This window comes from Astyanax mexicanus, chromosome 13, assembly GCF_023375975.1.
Source record: "Astyanax mexicanus isolate ESR-SI-001 chromosome 13, AstMex3_surface, whole genome shotgun sequence".
Lineage (NCBI taxonomy): Eukaryota > Metazoa > Chordata > Actinopteri > Characiformes > Acestrorhamphidae > Astyanax > Astyanax mexicanus.
In genome coordinates this window covers 11,583,311-11,603,304 of record NC_064420.1, presented here as the reverse complement: position 1 = coordinate 11,603,304, position 19,994 = coordinate 11,583,311, and the positions used below count along the sequence as shown (strand labels likewise).

At 38.1% G+C, this 19,994-nt stretch overlaps 1 protein-coding gene and 1 pseudogene across 2 annotated transcripts in view; both read right to left on the bottom strand.

The window, feature by feature from the left end:
- Positions 1-19,563, bottom strand: part of abcg2a (ATP-binding cassette, sub-family G (WHITE), member 2a) — a 43,657-nt gene extending 24,094 nt beyond the window's left edge. Inside the window, exons 1-12 of one of the 2 annotated variants that reach the window (XM_022664444.2) lie at positions 19,316-19,555; positions 17,961-18,164; positions 11,285-11,344; positions 11,014-11,128; positions 9,110-9,262; positions 6,305-6,462; positions 5,951-6,102; positions 4,615-4,716; positions 4,207-4,457; positions 3,200-3,282; positions 1,399-1,488; positions 1,189-1,313 (exon numbers count right to left, since the gene is read on the bottom strand). In XM_022664444.2, the coding sequence (XP_022520165.1) occupies positions 1,189-1,313; positions 1,399-1,488; positions 3,200-3,282; positions 4,207-4,457; positions 4,615-4,716; positions 5,951-6,102; positions 6,305-6,462; positions 9,110-9,262; positions 11,014-11,128; positions 11,285-11,344; positions 17,961-18,164; positions 19,316-19,317 (1,495 nt within the window). In that variant the 5' untranslated portion in view covers positions 19,318-19,555. Of the gene's footprint in view, positions 1-1,188; positions 1,314-1,398; positions 1,489-3,199; positions 3,283-4,206; positions 4,458-4,614; positions 4,717-5,950; positions 6,103-6,304; positions 6,463-9,109; positions 9,263-11,013; positions 11,129-11,284; positions 11,345-17,960; positions 18,165-19,315 lie in introns of both variants that reach the window. The other variant, XM_049486408.1, reaches the window with a different exon arrangement.
- On the bottom strand, positions 13,692-13,789 carry LOC125780699 (U6 spliceosomal RNA; annotated as a pseudogene).
- Positions 19,564-19,994: the final 431 nt, after the last annotated feature.

Below are 19,994 nucleotides of genomic sequence, written 5' to 3'. Positions count from 1 at the left end.
ATTTGGCTTCATGTGAGGAAATACATCATAGCTTTTGGCCCCCCTGCACTGATGACTACGTACCGCTAGCTACATAGTGGTGGGTGGGAATAAAAAATTACTGATTTGCGGGGAAAACTGTGGATTTATAGTCATTGAACAACCAGTCCCAATCCTAACTATGACCCTGTTTACATTTGGTCACTTCATGTGACTAGTATCTGGATCGTATTCTCATAAGATTTTAACCACGAGTTAAACCTAGAAGTCAAATGTGTCTCCAGTTAGTCAGACTGATATATGATTGAACTGGGGTGACGGGTGGTTGTGGAATGTATCTTGGAGAGATGGATGTGTTTAAACTAATATAACGTGGCTAAAACGTTTCTCCTTTTGGTCATACAACTATGTCAGTGCATATATCACTTCATTGTTCTTATTGTCTTAAGTGTCTTTTTGTCTCATACAGCAGGAAACTTTTAGAAGATTTTTATACCCGTGAGGCACAGAACCTAAAAATCCAGAAAATCATATTGTATTGTTTTTAAATAATTCATTTACATTTTATTGCATGAAAGTATTTGATCACCCACCTAACAGCAAGAATTCTGGCTCTCACAGTCCTGTTAGTTTTGCTTTAAAAAGCTCTCCAAATGTACACTTATTACCTCTATATAGTCTGTAGATACCTCTGTAGATACCACAGAATGTAGACAGTCTTATATACAGATAACAACCTGTCAATCAATCACACTCCAACCTCTCCACCATAACCAACACCAAAGAGCTGTCTAAGAACACCAGTGAACAGTGTGCTTTTCTGCAAACTGCACTGTATTGAAGGGAGGAAGAATGTGGGTTATGTATCGTGAGATTTTGGCCAACAAGCTCCTTTCCTCAGTGAGAGCTTTAAAGATCGGTCAGGGCTGGGTCTTCCAGCATGACAATGAGACAATGCCAGGGCCACTATGGAGTGGCTGAATAAGAAGCATTTCAAGGTCCTACAAATATGTCTCAGACCACCTCCTGAAGTGGTTTGATTGTTAAATACATTTTCTACATCTGTAAAGCATTTAAAAAGATATAAACCAGAACAATCAGTTGAAGTAATTGTGGGACAATTCTATTGGTCCATGCATAATAAATTTCAGCATAATTTAAAGAACTACTGCCAGGTGAGTAAGTGAAACTTTTGTATGTCTGTGTTACCTATCATCCAGTAGGCCACACAGCTGAAGATGATAGCAGGGAAGGTGCGCAGTGTGAGAATATCAGACAGAATCTTACTCAGGAAATAAACAGAGACTCTGTAGTAGCCACTAACATATTCATGCCTGGAGAGAGAGTGAGAGAGAGAGAGTATGAGAGATGTATGTAATGTAACATTTTTCTCTTTTATTATGTTTGTATGTTACTCACAGGAAGAGTTTGCGCTCTGTGATGAAAAGTTCCGCAGAGGACAGAGCACTGAAACACTGATTAGTGGTGATGAAGAACAGAGATCCCATCCTGAAATTAGAAGTAGTAATATTAATTAATTGACGGATTGATTGATTAATTGATATATCATCAATTAAAATACCTTAATGTTGCCTATTATGCTATGCCTGCATGCCTGACCATTGAAAATCTAAAATCTATTATTTAATCCGGTGGATACGTCCACAAATTTTGTTTCTATTATCTGCTTTTCAAAGTAAAAATCTTTCCAATATTTAAATTATTTGCAAAAATAAAAGATTACATTTAGTTTGAGCTCATTGGTTGGTCTGACATAGTACAGTCAGATAACTGACAAAAATGTTTGGTGAATTAGCAACCTTTTTATGTTACAGTTAGTAAAAAGCTGAATGAAATGTTTATTACTATCTAATAGTTTTTCTTATCATGGATAGAGGATGGACCGATCAGTGTTTTTGGGGCCGATTCCGATCGGCGATCGTCTTTTATCTCGATCGGCCGATCACCGATACCGATATTGGGCGGGGCCAAATGCCACATTAATGCCACACAGATGCCAGACAAACCTGGTACAGATTCCCCACATTAAGTTACATCCACGCATAACACTGGTAATTTACGCTGATAGTAAATAAACACAAGAGTGTTACTGACCAAAATAAACGCTTTTTAGGAGAGATATAAGTTATAATAGATATATATAAATATTTATTATATATAATTACATATAATTATATGTCAATACCGCAGGAATGTGTAACATCAGCCGCCTCAGCCTGTTTTTCTGAGTCAGCTTACTGCTTAAAATCTCATTTACTGTTAAAATATAGACAATAATACAATATTTTAATAAGAACAACAGTAAGGTTAATCTAACGCTCCAACTAGATCTTAGATTGTGCAAAAAAAAAAACAGCCTGACTCTCTTCGCCCTCATAAACTGTAATTAAGAGCGTGGATCTGATTTAAAATCCATATTTTAGTAATTAATGTTACAGCAATAAAACAGAGCTTTTAACCAAATTCACAAATAGTTGGAATGAACGAAATCTGTAACCTGCCTGTACTGATTTCTTCCCCCATTAACAGTTTCAATAACCTCCAATAGCCCTTAATAGTCCTAAGTAGCCTTTAACAGTCTTACCACTAAACCGTGTAGTTATAATGCTGAGGTTAGCAGCGAGCTAACTGACCTGTTTTTAATGTAATCCGAGCAGTGACTCCGTGACGGCTGCTCTAAACTGCTGCTGTTAGCTGCTTGGGCTGAAAGATGAACTGTAGAGAGCTGTATTATCCGTTTAGTGGGGTTAAAACCTTTATTTCCTACACAGATGAACTTCACAGGGCTGTAGCTCTGACTGAGTGAAGACAGCAGGGCTCATGCTGCAGCAGCTCAGACTAGTGGTTGGATGAGGAAATGCAGCTTCCTGTAAGTGAGCAGTTTTACCGGCCATCCACTCACAGCACTGATTAATCGTAAACTCCTGAATCAGATCGGTTAAAATCAGAGGAATATCTGCTGATACCGTATTTTGGCTGAAAATCGGCCTATACCGAAACAATTGGGTTTACATTAATAAATTTGTTCTCTCCTTGAACTAAATGGTCTTTTGAATTATTGTGTAGGCCACAAAACACTTTGTAGTGGGCTTGGTGGTCTCTGTGTTGCTAAAGTTTTAGAACCCCTGATCTAAATGTACCAAATTCACTAAAAACACTGTGTCATCACAGTCAGTGTACAGAAGACTGTCTTCCTCACCTGTTCTGAATTCCACTCGAGCCGTTTGACACCCCAAAAAAGATTGCACCTACAATCAGAGCTAAGAACAGCGTGACTCCGATCTGTAAAGAGAATTCCTTCATGAATCAGTTTTGCTCAAACATGTATATCATATGTACATTTTTATATTATATAACTGCTGCTGGATCTTTCAGAACAGGAAACCCAGACATATACATAACATATAACAGTCTCACTGATGTATTGTGTTATTTAACCTGTTCTGATGCACATCCATATTAAAGGCACTTTTCCAGAAGTTTGTTTACATTTTACACCAGCGCACATATAAAACATTTTCAACACCCCAATACTGTATATGTGTATATAGACTGTGTATATGTGTAACTGGAATGTTAGAAATATTTTAGAAAAACTGTTTAAGGTTCAGTTGGAAAGAAAAATAATTTTGGTCCATTCATCATGAAATCCTGAAAAATGGTAATAGAGCATGAAAATTGGAGATATAATGTTTATGGTACTGTTGTGGTGCATAACACTGTGTAACTTAAAATTGTGTAAAATCTAGAGGTCTTACTCCTAGGCCCACTGCAACTTCTTCTGCTTGTGAGCTTTGGTTAGGGGTTAAATTTAAAAAGCATAACTGCAGACCTCTGGAGGATCCTACACCGTGAGATTTGTGGGACTTTAGAGGCAATAGCAGCTGCTCCCTTAATCTGATAATGGATCAGTCTGTCAGAAACATCTTTCTCTGAATCAGCCATAAATCTCTTCACAGTATAATAATTATGCTAAATGTTTTCTAATGTTTTCATACCTTGTCCAAGGCATTACACTATTTGACATTTTTCTTTTTTCTTTTCTATACTGTTTGAAACCTGTGGCCTGCTTAATTTCCCTTTAATTGGGCTCACCTGGCAAACTAATTATCACAGGTGTCTGAGATGGATTTCAATGATCCAAAGGGACCTGAGACACAACACCATCCATGAATTTAACTGTCTTGCTTCAGAACTGTGGCTCACCTGAGCAAAGGAGGTCTGTGGGTTGAGCATGAGATTGCGAAATGTTCTTTTCAGCACCCATTTAAACTGATAACAGAAGGAGGTATTGTAGGTAATGGTGCGGGATTTGGGTTTCCCACTGTAGTTCTGGCCCTGCATGATCTTCTCCAGCTCTTCTTTGGTCTCTTTATAGTACGACCAGCTCTTGTACTCCTCCACGAGCCGCTGCTCGATGCTCTGACGAGATGAATTGCACTGCTGTGTGTCCAGCTCTGCAAGACATACACACAAAACATGCAATTTGGGTTAAATGACATTTATGTGTGTGACCACTACCAGTATACACTGTGTTTCTATGCAGCACTGATATTTACACCCTAATAGGAAAGTGTATGAGATAGATTGTTCGAGAGTTGGAGAAACACATACCCTCATCATCTTGATGACTGTTCCTAATGACTGCAGTGGAGTCTCCATTGATGACATCCAGGAAGAAGTCAGCAGGGTTGTTGTGAGGTTCACAGGCAAATCCTGTTTTTTAAATAGTGAAAATGGTATTAGGTGTTTGTCGCAAAAGAAACTAAAGCTAAACTATAGATTTTCATTACAAAGATAAATTAAGGGAACAATTTAGATCTCTTAATATTATTTTCTATCATGATACTTTAGGGCTATCCACCTAATATCCTACATAGTGAACTGCATAAATCAAAAACTACAATGTCTACACCAGGGGTCACCAACCCAGCACCTGGAGAACTACATTACTGCAGACTGTGGACACAACTGTAATCCACCCCACCTGATCCCATTAATAAATGCTTAATAGGCTGAATGGGATGTATCAGAGCTGAGATGTAGTAGTCAAAGTAGGGCTGAACGATATGGCAAACATTATTGTATATTTCTTAATTTTGGTCGATATTAATTCTGAAAGAGGAGAAAGTGCTAAAAGAAATGGATGATATGGGAAAAAATTCAATATTACAGAGGGCGCCGAGTGGTCCAGCGGTCTAAAGCGCTGCCACTGGAGGTCGCAGGTTCGAACCCCTGCTCATGCAGCTTTGCCATCAAGCTGCCGGCACTCAGAGAGAGCAAAATTGGCCCTGCTCCCTCCGGGTGGGTAGGTGGCGCTCTCTAACGGATCAGAGTTGCTGCTCTTTCCTCCAATATAGCATACTATATAGTATATATATTTTGACATGCACACAAAATCCATTAGCAGTGGCAGATTCTTCTATTCAAATGCTCTTTCTTGCAAAATACTGTAACTCTTATTTAAATTTTGCTGCACATCATCCCATTAAAAAGTATTGTTTACACTCTATGTAATGAAATGTACAGTTGGGTCAGTGTTCCTGATGAGATCCTCAATAGGCGCATTGTCAATACAATAAGAAAATGTATCACGCTGTGATAAAATATTAATATATCATCCTGCTCTAGGCTGGAGTTGAAACATGCAGGAAGATAGCTCTGCAGGAGCAGGGGTTGGTCTGCACATTTTAGATTTTGACATATTAATACATGTAAATACTGCTCTATTACAAATATACCATGCTCTGTTTAGGTTCAGAATCCAAAATTCCATTAATGTGTTTTTTTTTCCTTCGCGATGTGTTGTCTCTCTTTATAAGGTACTGTTGCACCATGCAGGCTAGTATGCTTGTACAGTCGTTTTTGTCTCGGTGTGGACAGAAATTGAATCTGAACAAAGCTGGAGCAGTTTGAATATGAGAGCTTCTAAAGTGTTTTCATTTCTCACCTATCTCACTGAAGTACTCCAGTGCACTCTGTGCAGGTCCATGGTACACCTGTCTGCCTCCAGCCAGAAGGGTCAGGCTGTCAAACAGGCGATAGATGGAGTAACGTGGCTGGTGGATGGACAGGATGATGGTTCGACCATGATTGGACATCCTGAAATACAGGGCAATGCTTTATTAAAAGCATTATATATATTACTCTACCAGCCTGGACTGGACTGTTGACACAAAGGTTGGGTGGGTTGGGTCACTACTATCTGTGAGTCTTAGTAGAATAAATGCATGTATGTGTGTATGTGTGTGTGTGTGTGTGTGTTTATGTGTGTGGGTGGGTGTGTGTGACTGTGCACTCATACCTCTTCAGTAGTGAGAGCACAGAATTAGCCGTGCTGGCATCCAGTCCTGTCGTGGGTTCATCCAGGAAGAGAACAGGGGGGTCGATGATGAGCTCCATTCCGATGTTGGTCCTTTTCCTCTCCCCCCCTGAAATCCCCCGAATCAACTGAGTGCCCACCTGCCACACAACCAGCCACAGAGTTCAGATGTGCATCAATCAGGTTATTTATTAGTCACTGCATTTGGCATCTGTTGACTAGTCAGAAGGTGGAAAATGAGCCAAGCTAAATAAAACTACTATCCCCCTGCAGTACAGAGCTCTAAAACCAGTATTTTACTGAGGTAAAAGGTAATAGTTTCACTACTGATCTATTCACCTTTGTTCATGTTTAAATGTGCACTTTGAGATAAAACGTGTAAAGTAAAGACCTGTGTACTACAGGTTAATCTCAATAAATTGTACCATTTAAATGTTTATTTATATCAGTAATTCTATTTAAAAGTAACATTCCTATGTAATACAGATTCATTACACACATCTATTTCAAGATTATCTATTTCTTTTAATAATGGCTTACAGCCAATGAAACACCCAACATTTGAATATTTTATAAAACCAATTAACAACATATTTAATACAGAAATGTATGCCCACTGAAAATCATGTACAGTATACGCACTTAATACTTGGTCAGGCTACTTTTGCATGCATTAACTACTGCAACAATGTGGTGATTAGCCTGTGGCACTGTGAGGTGTTAAACACTGGATGCTTTGATAGCTATGATATGTACATTGTTGTGTCTGCTGTCACTCATCTTCCATCTTACTTAATCAAACAATCAATCAAACTTTATTTTCACTTGGGAAAACATTGAGGGTGACCCTAATTTACAATGTTGTCGAGCATTTACAGCATCAAAGGGATTTAAAACGTGTAATAATTTTTTTTTTAATAATAAGGAACAAAATAGTAAAAAAATAAATAAAATAAATTTAAAATCAACATTTAATATATATGAATAAAATATATATGTAAAATAGAAAATTCTAGAAGACAATAAAAAACAAATTGACACATAAAAAGAAAATAATTTATAAAATATAAAATAAATAAAAAGGTAATAATAAAAGTAAAGTAAAATGATACAAATTATACAAAATAATAAAATGAATAATATTGAACTAAACACATAAGAATCAAAAAAATATAAAACAATAAAAAAATAAATAGGAAACAAATAAAAATAAATAAAAGATAAAAATAATAAGAAAAAGATCAATAATAAAGAATTAAAATAAATAAATGGTAAACTGAGATGCTGTTGCTGCTGTTCTCCCACTGCACACGGTCACTCAGGTTTGTGGACGGTGGAGTGGGTGGATGCCAGTGTTTCAGGGTGCCTCCGTGTCTATGTTACCTTCTGGCTCTCTCCCTTTAGTTAGGCTGTTTTATTCAGATCTGAGTCATTAGCCACACTCTGATAATGTTTTATATTCTCTATTTTACATAAATCCAGTTAAAACTAATTCCATCTCTTTGCCTTCCTCCGAGTCACTGACTGCCCACCTGCCTGACCCGATACCGAGGGATGCCGGACCCTCAGGCTCTCATGTCCCGCCAGACTGATGGAAGTTTCTGAAGTCAGCTCTTCTCCATTATCATCTTACATGAACTCTAACTGCTTCCATTAGTGGTGGTGCTATACTCCTGAATATATATAACCTATGAGGACGTATAAAGACTTTTTAAAAATAATTTAAAAGCCGTTTGACCAGTGGTAGCATGGTCCCCCCTTAAATGTGAGTCTTGGTCCTCCCAAGGTTTGTTCCTCCTCCTGCAGCTCTGAGGGAGTTTTTCATTTGCCTCCGCTCTCACTGGGGGTTCTGTATTCTGTATTTTCTATGTTTAATGTTTTGTCTGATTCTTTGACCTGTAATCATGTTTCTGTAAAGCTGCTTTGTGCCAACATCATTTGTAAAAAGTGCTATACAAATATTTGATTTTATTTGATAAATAAAAAAACTTATTTAAAACAGTGTTTAGAAACTAAAAGTTTAAAATGATTCAGTGATCCCAGCAAGCTACATCGATTCCTGTAGTGAATTCCAGCTCGATGGTGCACTTAGTTAAAAGCAGATTTTCCCAGTTCACTAAAAACTCTTAATACCCGACAGGTGATCCAGCCACTGGAGCAGGTCTGATCATTACTGTTATTAAATGAAATTAAATAAGAGATATAAGCTGGCAAATGACCAGAAAGTGATTTTTTGATAAAAATTAGCCAATTAAATTTTCTTCGTGCAGCTAGTGAGGACCAACCAACTCTATGGTATAGTGTGCAGTGGTGAGTACTGTAAGGGTCGCCAGTAATAAACCTCAAAGCGTTTCTGGCCAATTAAGCAGAGTGATACTGTGTTTATTAAACTAGGTACTGGTACTTTTTGCAGTGTGGAAATGTGCAAAGTCCTGCAGGGAAATTAAATCTGCATCTCCACAAAGCTAGTCAGTAGTGGAATCATGAAGTGCTCTAAAATGTCTGCGCCAACATGGGACTTGATATAACACAATGACCATGCTCCCCTATCAGTTATGCAACCCTTACACATAGATACACATAATTATTTAAACCTCTATTTATTGACTGAGTGTGTATGTGTGCTCATGTGTTTTACCGTAACTCAGCTATATACTTTCAGTTTTTTTTTTAAATGAGCCATTCATCGTTCTGTTTGTTCTGTTTAGCTGATGAACATTGACAGGCTGTGTGTGTGTGTGTGTGTGTGTGTGTGTGTGTGTGTGTGTGTGTGTGTGTGTGTCTTACCCGTGAATCAGCTACTTTAGTGAGTCCCAGCTCTTCAATGAGTCGCTGCACTTTCTCCTCTTTCTCCTTCTGACTAACCGACATCGGAAGCCTCAGCGCTGCAGAGAAACGGAAATTCTCCCGCACTGTTAACGTTCCCATCACAACGTCATCCTGTACAAACATAATAAAGTCTTAGAATGACCAAAGCAAGCCCAGCTTTGCCCTTAATCTTAATCTGTCTTGGAGTTTACAGTGTTATGAAAAAGTTTGAGCACCCCTGATAATTTTCATGATTTTCCTTTGTAATTAATTGGTTGTTCGAATCAGCACAGTCCTAGGTAAGACCTGAAGTGGCAGGTCTGTTGTTGTGCCGGGGCTGGATACTTCAACAAGACAACGACCCTAAACACTGCTCAAAATCTATTAAAGCATTCATGCAGAGGAACAAGTACAACATTCTGGATTTTATGCTTCTGATTATGTGTACAAAGTTTAGGGAAGTCCTTTTCTTTTACAGCAAAACTGTGCCTCAAAGCTATAGCATATATATCCCCACAACCTTAATATTATTTTCCTCAATACTGTTTACTTAGAAAGCCCATTAATGTGACTAAACAAGTATGTCAAATGTTATATTAAATATTATTTTTTTTTACATATATATATTATTAAATATGTTTTACATGTACTGGCAAACCCAGTATTGGGTCTGATAAAAAAATAGCATGTTCATGTTTCTATTAGAACTACATTACTCCATTAGCCTTAGTCATGGTGGCAGTGACCCTATAGTCAGCTCTAGCGTGAGGAACAGTGCTGAGTAATGCTGAGGAAAAGTTCTTTACTGGAGACACATCCCCTTTAACACAGTTCAGAGCTGATGAGACTTCCTGTTTCTGAAATCATTAAAAAATCACTGTCAGCACTTCTGTATAAGGATGTGGATGACTTGAATGTGCTTTTACAGTCAGTGCAGGGTGACTGTTTGTAAATGTGAGAAAGAATGGAACATTGTGCTAGTAGTATGTGGTAATATGCCATATTAGTGGTGTCAATTAAAATACTAGTATATACTTGTATGTTTGAGCGTAGATCGCTGGAATAAAGAATGCATGACAAATTGGATAGAGGAAACTTTTTTACTTTATTGAAACAGATAATGATTTCTGATTGTAAGGATTTCTGAATTAGAACTTAGCTTGCTGAGTATAAAAGGACATTTTTACAACTGTAGTTGGTTTCTATGATATGGATTAGTTGATGAGTTTGTTTACAGGAAGCATTTTCTCCCTCTGTTTGGTTTGGTTTCACACAGACATAAACGTAAATGCACCAAAATGCTCACCAATAAACCACACAAGCACATTGTCTCCTCTGATTGGCGCATTTTAAATGACAAATTAATTGTGTGCGTTAATGCTTTAACATTGACAGCCCTAATAGTTATTATTATATATATTAATATTATTTTAGCTTGGTAAGTAACTGTTGTTTTCAAAATAGACAGTAGTTCACAGATTTGTTTGGTTTCTACTGAATGTTCAACATTCATTATGTTGTGGCAGTATTTAATTTTATTTTGATATTATTTACTGGACATATTGCCCACCCCTAGTATGTAGTTGAAAGTAGATGTGCTGCCTTGTGGTGTAGATCAATATATACTTTTTTTAAACATAAGACTCGCTCCACAATTTGTCTTCCTAAAGACACTGCTTCATTACTCCACATGGTGGCGATAATCAAATAAATAGAATATACCTGTGGTAAAGAATATTGGTTGTTAAATTTTGTGAAAGTCTGTGACACCAATAAATCTGTAATTCCTGTATCCAGTATTGGAAGGTTGTATCTACAGCAGAGCTGAGTGGTTGTACATTTTGTGTGTGTGTGTGTGTGTGTGTGTGTGTGTATGTGTGTACCTGTACTACATATCCAGACAGGCATTTGAAGTTGGGCGGTTGTGGAGCCCCATCTATCAGAACTTCTCCGGTCAGTCCTTTGGGGTCTTTCCTCGCTGCCAGGACATCCAAAAACCTTCATACACCCAAAACAATTACATCCATCATCCTCATTACCAACCCAGAGAGGATTATAATAAACTGCTTCACCTTCACACTGCAACCACAATAATACCACAACACTGAAGTTGAGTGTAATAAAAAAAAAAAAAACAGAATTACAAACACTTACGATGATTTTCCACTCCCTGTAGCTCCTAATATGGCGTTCATTCCTGGCTTCATAATTCCACTACATGTGCAGAAAAAAACATAAATACAAGTTTATAAGCATCAAAATGATTACCAGCGTCACTGTGGGTCAGCATGACATCGGCTCCATCATCCGCATACCCTGCAGACTTAAGATACAATTAAAATCAATGCAAATTAAAAGCTAGGCATGTTCTATTTATCTTCGTTTTATATACACTTTTTGCACCCAGAATGAAATGTCAGTTTGCAATGCTATACAGAAGGAATTTCTAAAATTTGAAACGTAAACATTTTTGCTCATATGGAAAACATATGGTCTTATTTACTGGGGTACGCATACAGATGTAGTGTGTATTTTCTGTGTAATGCAATTTGTAGATGTTCCTAATGATGTCCTGTGAGGATTCCACCCAGTGTAAGACATTTTCATATAGGGATAGGTCTGGCAATGCAGCTGGCAATGGCATAGTTGATGTGTCTTCAAGATAAGCTCTTGAGATGGCAGCAGTATGTAAACGTGCATTGTCCTATTGGAATAGTGCACCAGAGTGTTCATTCTGAAAAGTTAGGGCCACTGGTTGCAGGAACTTTACGTAAGGTTAGGCTGTCAGAGGGGGGGGGGGGGGGGTTAGTTTTTTTTTTTATTATTTTTTTCATTTCATATCTATTTTTCAGTTTTTATTAAATGCTGTTATTAGCTTAGCTTCTAGCTTGTTGCTGCCTTCTATCTTATTTAGGATACAGAAATACTCACTGGTCTTTTCAATGAATGTTGATTTACTCATTTAATAGCTGTATCTAACTATTTTAAGCCAGACAGACACTGTGTGATTTTTTAATGAGAGCTCATTCGCATGTTTGAATAGTTTGTCCTGTAGGAAAACGCACTGCTGACACTGTTGTCTGACTGGCAGGCTGAGAGACTGCAGGTCATGCAGCCCGTAAGCAGTAGAAGAAGCGCAAAGTATGCACACATTAATCCACCTGCGGAGCTTTAAACGTGCGGATGAGCTGGCGTTCAGGCTTGCATTCACTCTCGGGTTCAGGCAGACAATCTAAACTCTAATATGACAAACTATATTATTATTGTTATTAATTTTCAGTTCTTTTAAATAGCAGGATACTTTGATTTTTATTTCTCTGCCCGGACCCGACCCGGCCCGAGGAAAGTAATAGAAAATCTCGGGTGGAGTCCAGGTTCCAGGAAATAGTCTATGTAGTCATCTGTTTTTAATACTATTTTTATTTTATATAAAGCTATGGCCTGATAATCACCATATAGCCAAGTAACAAAGTATTATTTTAAACGAAAACGAACAAAATAACGAAAACTGGAAGTGAAAGTTCTCCTTAACTGAAACTAATAAAAACGGTAATTAAAAGAAAAAACTAAAACAAACTGAAATTGCAGATTGAATACCCTCATTTTCGTGTTTGTTCATTTATAAGCGCTGTTTTAACTACAAAAGTTTAACAGCGGGTGTTGTGCCGTTTCTGCTCGTGAAGGGGTTCTGCGGGGTCAGATTTCGGCAGCGCGCTGCAGCGCGCAGCGCCTCACGGCCCGCAGAATTACTATTATTTACAGTGCTCGAGCTAGCCGTGAAATAACGACAGAAAACCCTGAGTAAACTGCAGAATTCTGTATGGGATTAGAATATGCGCGCAAAGGAGATAAAAAAAAAGGAGAGAAAGTAGAGAAACAGGAGATGAGGAATATTTGAGAAGCAGCTGTAACTTTACCTGTGAGTAACTCACACTGAACATCCCACGCTGCAGGATAAACTGATAAATCTGATCATTTCGGTGGTTGGTTGTTTTTTTGTTGGGGTTTTATTGCCACTCCAGCACAAATGTGGCTATTTGTGGCGATAATTTCGGTGAAAATTAGTGAAACCTGTAAAGTTTATTGAGTTTTTGCTGTATGATCTCCTCAGTGAGAATCCCTAAACCATACCATCAGTGAGCTCCAACTGCTTACCCCTCCCACTGCTCTTTCATTGTGGATGTGCAGAATGTCTTAAAGGTCCTGTTTTTCAAAGTACAGATTTGGAACGTTACGTGATTAATATACCGTCACTATTTTACAAAATACCGAAATACCGTCATACCGCCCAACCCTACTACCCACCAAGGGTTTTTTTTGTTTTCTTAATTTTTCCTATTTTCTACCTAATTTTGCACATCCAATTACCCATTCCATTCATTAGGACTCCCCCTATCACAAGTAATGTCCAAACACACCAGGAGGCCCCAACATCACCCGGACATCACCCTAGGTGTGATGTGGGGAGAGAGCGCCATCTATTTACCTGGAAGGAGCAGGGCCAATTGTGCTCCCTCTGAGCGCCGACAGCTTGATGGCAAAGCTGCATGAGCGGGGGTTCGAACCTGTGCCTCATGGATTTGCGTGTCATCCTTTTGCAGGGGCCATGCTAATCTACTCTGTATTGATCCAATTTAAGTATATGTGCTGCCGTAGCTCATACTTGAGACCTCCCGCTCATAGTGGCAGCACTTTAGACTGCTGGACCACTCGGCACACTACCCACCAAGATTCATTACGGTCAGTTAATTAAATCTGGGTGCACTTTCACTTGATGTCTACATTATTTGGCTTAATGTTGCAACAATGGTCACAGATCATTTTAATATGACAATAATATAACACATATACAAGAGTATAATAGTATACTCTCTCTGGAGTATACATTTAACTAGCTTTAACATATTTAAAACTGCTCAAGCATCACACAGACATCTCTACATATTTCAAAAAGATTATACATTCTATAATCTACTCTATACAGCTTAGTCACTGGTACATAGTATTGCTGACTTGTGTTGAGGAAGGTTACTGCTTGTATTACTTCTGCTTTCTGCTGGCTTATGATGTTGCTTAATGCTTTGTCATGCAGAGAATGGGAGAACTATCAAACACTCACACACTCTCTCTCTCACACACATACACACACACGTGACATTTTAAAACCAAAGCAATAAACCATACATATGTTCAAAATATAAACCTGCCAGTATGCCTCCACTCCACCCATTCTTTTACATGTACTAGCTACTCTCACAAGTTAATCATTTCCATTAGATCAGATCAATAACTTTGTGCCGGATTCCTCTGCTTCCCAAAGGTATACATACACTGCCTGGCCTAAAAAATGCCATCAACTGGATTAAACTAAGAAAATAGGAAAGAGCTACTCAATGGATAATTACTGCATCAGTGATGATGTTTCAGCTGGCTGCGATGGTTAACCCTATCTGTTTCTGAAGGGTTAAATTATTGGCATGCATCAGGCAAAGAGAACTTCTAAGGAGTTCGCTCAAACTGCTCAAATTAGGTTAAGAACTGTCTAATGCATTATTAAAAAGCAGAGGGCTTTGCTGAAATCAAATGGTAGAAAAACAACACTAGAACTTAGGGATATGTTTAATAGTGAAAGTAAGAGCATTGCACAATGAAAAGGGGGGACTAAACAGCTGTGTGTTCTTTAGAAATTTCTATAGTTATATTATAAGAAATTAAAATAATGCAAAAAAAAAATGAAAAATAAGTGAGTGTTTAAATGGCACAACTAAAACATAAAATTCTACTAAATTTAAACTAACATAAAAATATAGATAAAGAAACTTTTTTACAGATTAAAATCAAACTGAACTCTTTATGCTTAACGTGACAGATGGCTCTAAACTCAGTACTAATGCTAATTATAGAAGGAGAATATTTTATAATTGTTATATCAGCATTGTGACTGTAAAGCTTTGTGCCATTTAGCACAAGTTTGTGTGTGTGTGTGTGTGTGTGTGTGTGAGTTTGTGTTTGCCAACCTCTTATCTAATGTTCAGAGGTGAGGGGTCAGGACCACATTTTTACTGGCCTAAACTGTCTGGATTAGTTCTTCTGAGTGTGGAAATGTTTTGAAACCTTTGGTCTCAGTAAGGCAGCGAGCCAGAGCTTTATATAGTCATGTTTTTTTTACAGCTCCACTGATGTCTTATATACACACTTCACAAGAGACCTTTAGCTTTCATTGTTCCACCTTGTCTTTCATCTGAAAAAGCGACAGATGTGTGTGTGTGTGTTTTGTGACAGCTGGAGCAGTGTGCATGTAAAGGTGAGTGTGTGTGTGGTTGAACAGACAAATGAACTAATGTGTGTCTCTGAGATGCAAAACTCCATATGGGAACGGTAGTCTCAGTACATGCGTGTTTTTTCCTCTGTGTGGTAATTGTGTAATGCTGTTTGATTTGGGTTATGTAAGGACACCCCCCTCTCTCTCTCTCTCACTCTCTCTCTTTCTCTGTCTCCTGTTCTGTAACTCCATTGGGGGTCACCCTCCGTCTAATCATTGTAGACCTGCACACTTCCTTCCCTTCATTCACTCACATCCTTTTCCACTGCTTCGTTAATAGCCACGAACTGCAGGACAGACACACCAATAATCAGGGTGTTTGCACTCACACACGTCCGCACTTTCACACACCTGGGGCGGCACACGGTTCTGTCATTCTAGACTATGGCTCCACTATGCTTATATAAATCATTTGCTAATGGTGATTTGTCGTGGTTAGGGCTATGATATAATATTTGCCCAAACCTTTAACACAACATGTTTATATTTAATTGATACTGAATATACAGTATATTAATTAACTGACAGATAAAGGAATGTGATATAAGATCCATTTCTAAAGGTTTGAGGGTATTTAACATTCCTCTTTCTGCAGTGTTGAGTCTATACTTGAAATACATTAGAGAAAGCATTACCATCCACAGTGGACAGCGCAGTAGATGGTAATGATCGTGACCGACGGTGTCTGACTAGAATTGTCGATGCAAACAGAATAACAAATCTGGCAGAATCAAATCTACGTTCTCTACAGGAGGCCCCACATATATATATCCTGCAGGGCAGTGAAGCATGCTTCAGCTTCTTTGGAACTTTTGAAAGCTAGTTTCTGTCTCATTTTGTGGCATGTCAGCGTATATTAATTACCGAAGTTATATATACCCTTATACAGCATTATCCAATGAGGAAACTGACCCAAGACTGGAGTAAAAACTTGGCTTCCATCCATACTTAGATTAAAGCTGAGTCGTAAGGGACCTGCAGTTTATGGCCCGCTGCCGAGTGCCAATAGTAAAGCTCACGTTGACTGCCTCAGCTATCAGTTACAATGCTACTGGGCGTACCTGGAGATGCACTCAGTGTAAGATTTCCTGTGACATAATGCTGGCATAATGTCAGTCTTCTATTAGCCTGTTACACAAAGTGGTGAGGTACAGTGCTGTGACATACGCTGTGCTCACTCGCGGTGCTACCGTGAAATTGTAAGACAATTGCAGAGGTAATTTATAGATGAACCTTAAAAATGTTGGGCTTATTATTAAGTCCTTAATTTGAATTACAGTATAGATTATTTAGAAAAAAGGTGTGGGATTATTTATTCTAAGACCAATGAGAACAATGACCTTCACAAAAACAACATGAAAAAACAACAACACTAATATTAAATGAACAAACAGTGAAGAATAGAAGTAAGTGTGTGAAATGGCCACAGGAGTCCAATTTCTAAACACTGTGTAGAGTTTTCTGCCGCACCTGCTCCTCCCCAGATGAGAAGCTCCCGCGGGTTACCAGATTAACACACAGTGGTAAACTGATAAGGGAATATATACATTTCAATGTCCACTGTCTCTACTAAGCTAGTGGTGGGGATATGTTACACAGCTATGGTTAGCAAACCTTACTGAAGCTCAGTGAAACACAGAGAGCTCGCCTGTCTACATGGCTTCAGTTTGTGTGCTGTTGTGTTCTATTTCTGCCAACCGTGAGTGTGGAAATGGGACTGGGGGAAAGGCATCGGGCAGATTCGGAGGATAACACGTACACAGATTTCTGTGACGTACCACACAGTTCAAATAAGATCTGGCTGAAGCTCTGCTGACAAAAGCCGCCAGTGCTTAAACTCTTAATAATGTTTCCTTAATATCTTAATATCCTTAATATTTTAAAAAAAAGACCTTAAAAGACTTTGGAAGATTTATTTAAGGCATTTTAAGACAAATTATGGAAGGATCTGCTGACACCCTGAAATACTATAAAACTTACATGTGAACTCAAATTTATTAAAATAACTTGATGTTTCTTTTATTAAATTAAATAACTTGCAGCACAGTTATGTCTTTAATTTTGCTTAGTTTTAGCTACATAGTAGTCATATACATTGACATGCCAGAAGTCAAGGAAAAGTAGTATGTAACTAGATCATGTAGTGTCACCCCAACATTGTGTAAGTTGTGAGGTGTTATCTTGTTAATAAGGTTCAATACTGGCCAGTGTGCTACTGGCAGGGTGACGGGAATTTTCAGGGTTTAAGCGAGGTCTGATAGAGGGTGTCAGGTGATGAGATAGGGCATTCCAGTTCAGAAGCTGTAAAGGCATATAACATTTCTCAATCCACAATGTCACATGTGTACCTGGAATATGTTTTAATGGCATTACCACCAACAGCGGACAGCACAGTTGGTGGTAATATTTGTGACTCAATTATCCATGTTATATTTTAGTTGATCTTTAGACCAACATTGCTAATGTGGATCTGCTGTGGACCACTAGTTCCAGTTGGATGAAACTCACTTGAGATCAATGAGGATGTCTTTGTGGGTGACCTTCCTTTTACACAGAAAGCCACTCCTCATCTCCACGGCATAGTGGATCTTATGGAAGCTCACTGTGGCCCCGCGCCGAGAGCATGAGGTGGAGGAAGAGGAGGTGGTCCTTTCCAGCCTTCCGTTTTTGGAGCTCCCCACATTGGGTAGGTGAATGCTCTGTTCTGACATCCTGCAGAACACAGAAAAACTTAAGATTTGAAACTGATAAAACCATGGAAGAAAGAAAACGTACTGTTACAGGATGAATTACTATTTCACCATCATCAACATTTCACATGAAAATTCAGAAAATGTGTAAGTTTACTGACGGGTTTGAATGGAGATTATATTGTCTACAATTTAGTTGTGACAAATACACACATCATTCCAAAATACATAAACATATTAGGGATGCACGATGATACCAGAATTATGTAATTATCGGCTGCATTGGCCTATATGGCAAATATTTCAGACCGATATTGAATTATTTATTTATTATTAGTGTAAGTACATTTACTTATTTATTAACACTGGCCGTGCTACTTTAATACTCATAAACTTAAGACTTTAGAATTCAATTTAATTTTCACTAGTTTTGAAGTTATAAAGTTATACTGGTGTTTCTAGACTCTCTGCAAGTTATAAATGTTTATATTGACACCTGCAGATATATACATGTGTAATATTGAATATCGGCATCAACCCAGAATTCTCACATTGGTGCATCACTAATTTATATATACTGTAATTTAAAAGCCTTGTATCATTTATTTCCAACAGATCAACTGCAATCTTTTGCAGGACCCCCTGAGAAACTAATCCCCTCCTGATATGGCATGAAAGAAATGTATGCTCTTTCAAAGTTTTTATCTTATTTTCTTTCTTCAAACCTTTTTGGCAAAATGTATTTTAAACAACCGCAGTACATTAAGCCATTTTGACACATATTAATTCATATGAGATATAAAATATAAAAATATATACTGTTTAATCACAAATAGAATTTTAAACAATTACAGTAATTTAATCAAAAATAAACTTAAAGAGAATTGAGATATATTTTGAAAATAGCAGTTTATTATTTATACAGAGTAATATTATAGTTATAGTTTTATTATCAGATATTATAAACTAGTTTTATACGAAGTTATCTGCTATAGTTTTATTAACTGATATTAAAGGATTTTTAGGTCAAGCTTTTCGTATTTATCCCTCATCAGTACACTCTCTCACAGTTTACAGTAACGCTTAGACTAACAGCAATAAGTTACTCCAGAAACACAGTTAATGACGAGCTCGGACTCTCTGAAGAAAAGAGTGAAGCTGAGTAATACTCACATTTTCCTCAATCCGGTTTTTCTCTGTTTCTGGTGAAATCCGCCAGGAAGCGGCTCTCTGGCTGTTCCTGAATCAGCTGGTAAAATACAGTAATATCAGAGACTTTATCTACAGAGAAGCTGCAGCCTCTCTCTCTCTCTCTCTCTCTCTCTCTCTCTCTCTCTCTCTCTCTCTCTCTCTCTCTCTCTCTCTCTCTGACCTTATCTACAGAGCTCGCTCTCGTTTGCTCTCTCTCTCTGATCAGAGTTCTTTAAACCCGCTTTCAGCTCCACAATCAACCACAAGCCAATCACAGTCCAGGAGGCGGGGCTTATTGTACTACGCTACGCGTGCAGGCCCCCAGCTTTTCCCTTCCAAAACGTGCCACCGGTGAAGCTGGCCCCTCATATCATTAGAAATGAAATAAAAATATTTCCATTGGTTAGTGCTACGTTTGTGCTGGTTTGTGCAGCAAAAATTAACGTTTGTGCTGTTATCGTTTTTGAGATATTAAACATTTAATTTTCTCACCTGTTATGTAACCCAGCCCCTCATTTGTGGCCAAATCGCACCAAAGTGGTCTCATTGGTTAGTGCTACGTTTGTGCTGGTTTGTGCAGCAAAAATGAACATTTGTGCTGTTATTGCTATTGACTTATTAGGAAAAAAAATATTGAATAGGTGTGAAGCTGGCCCCTCAT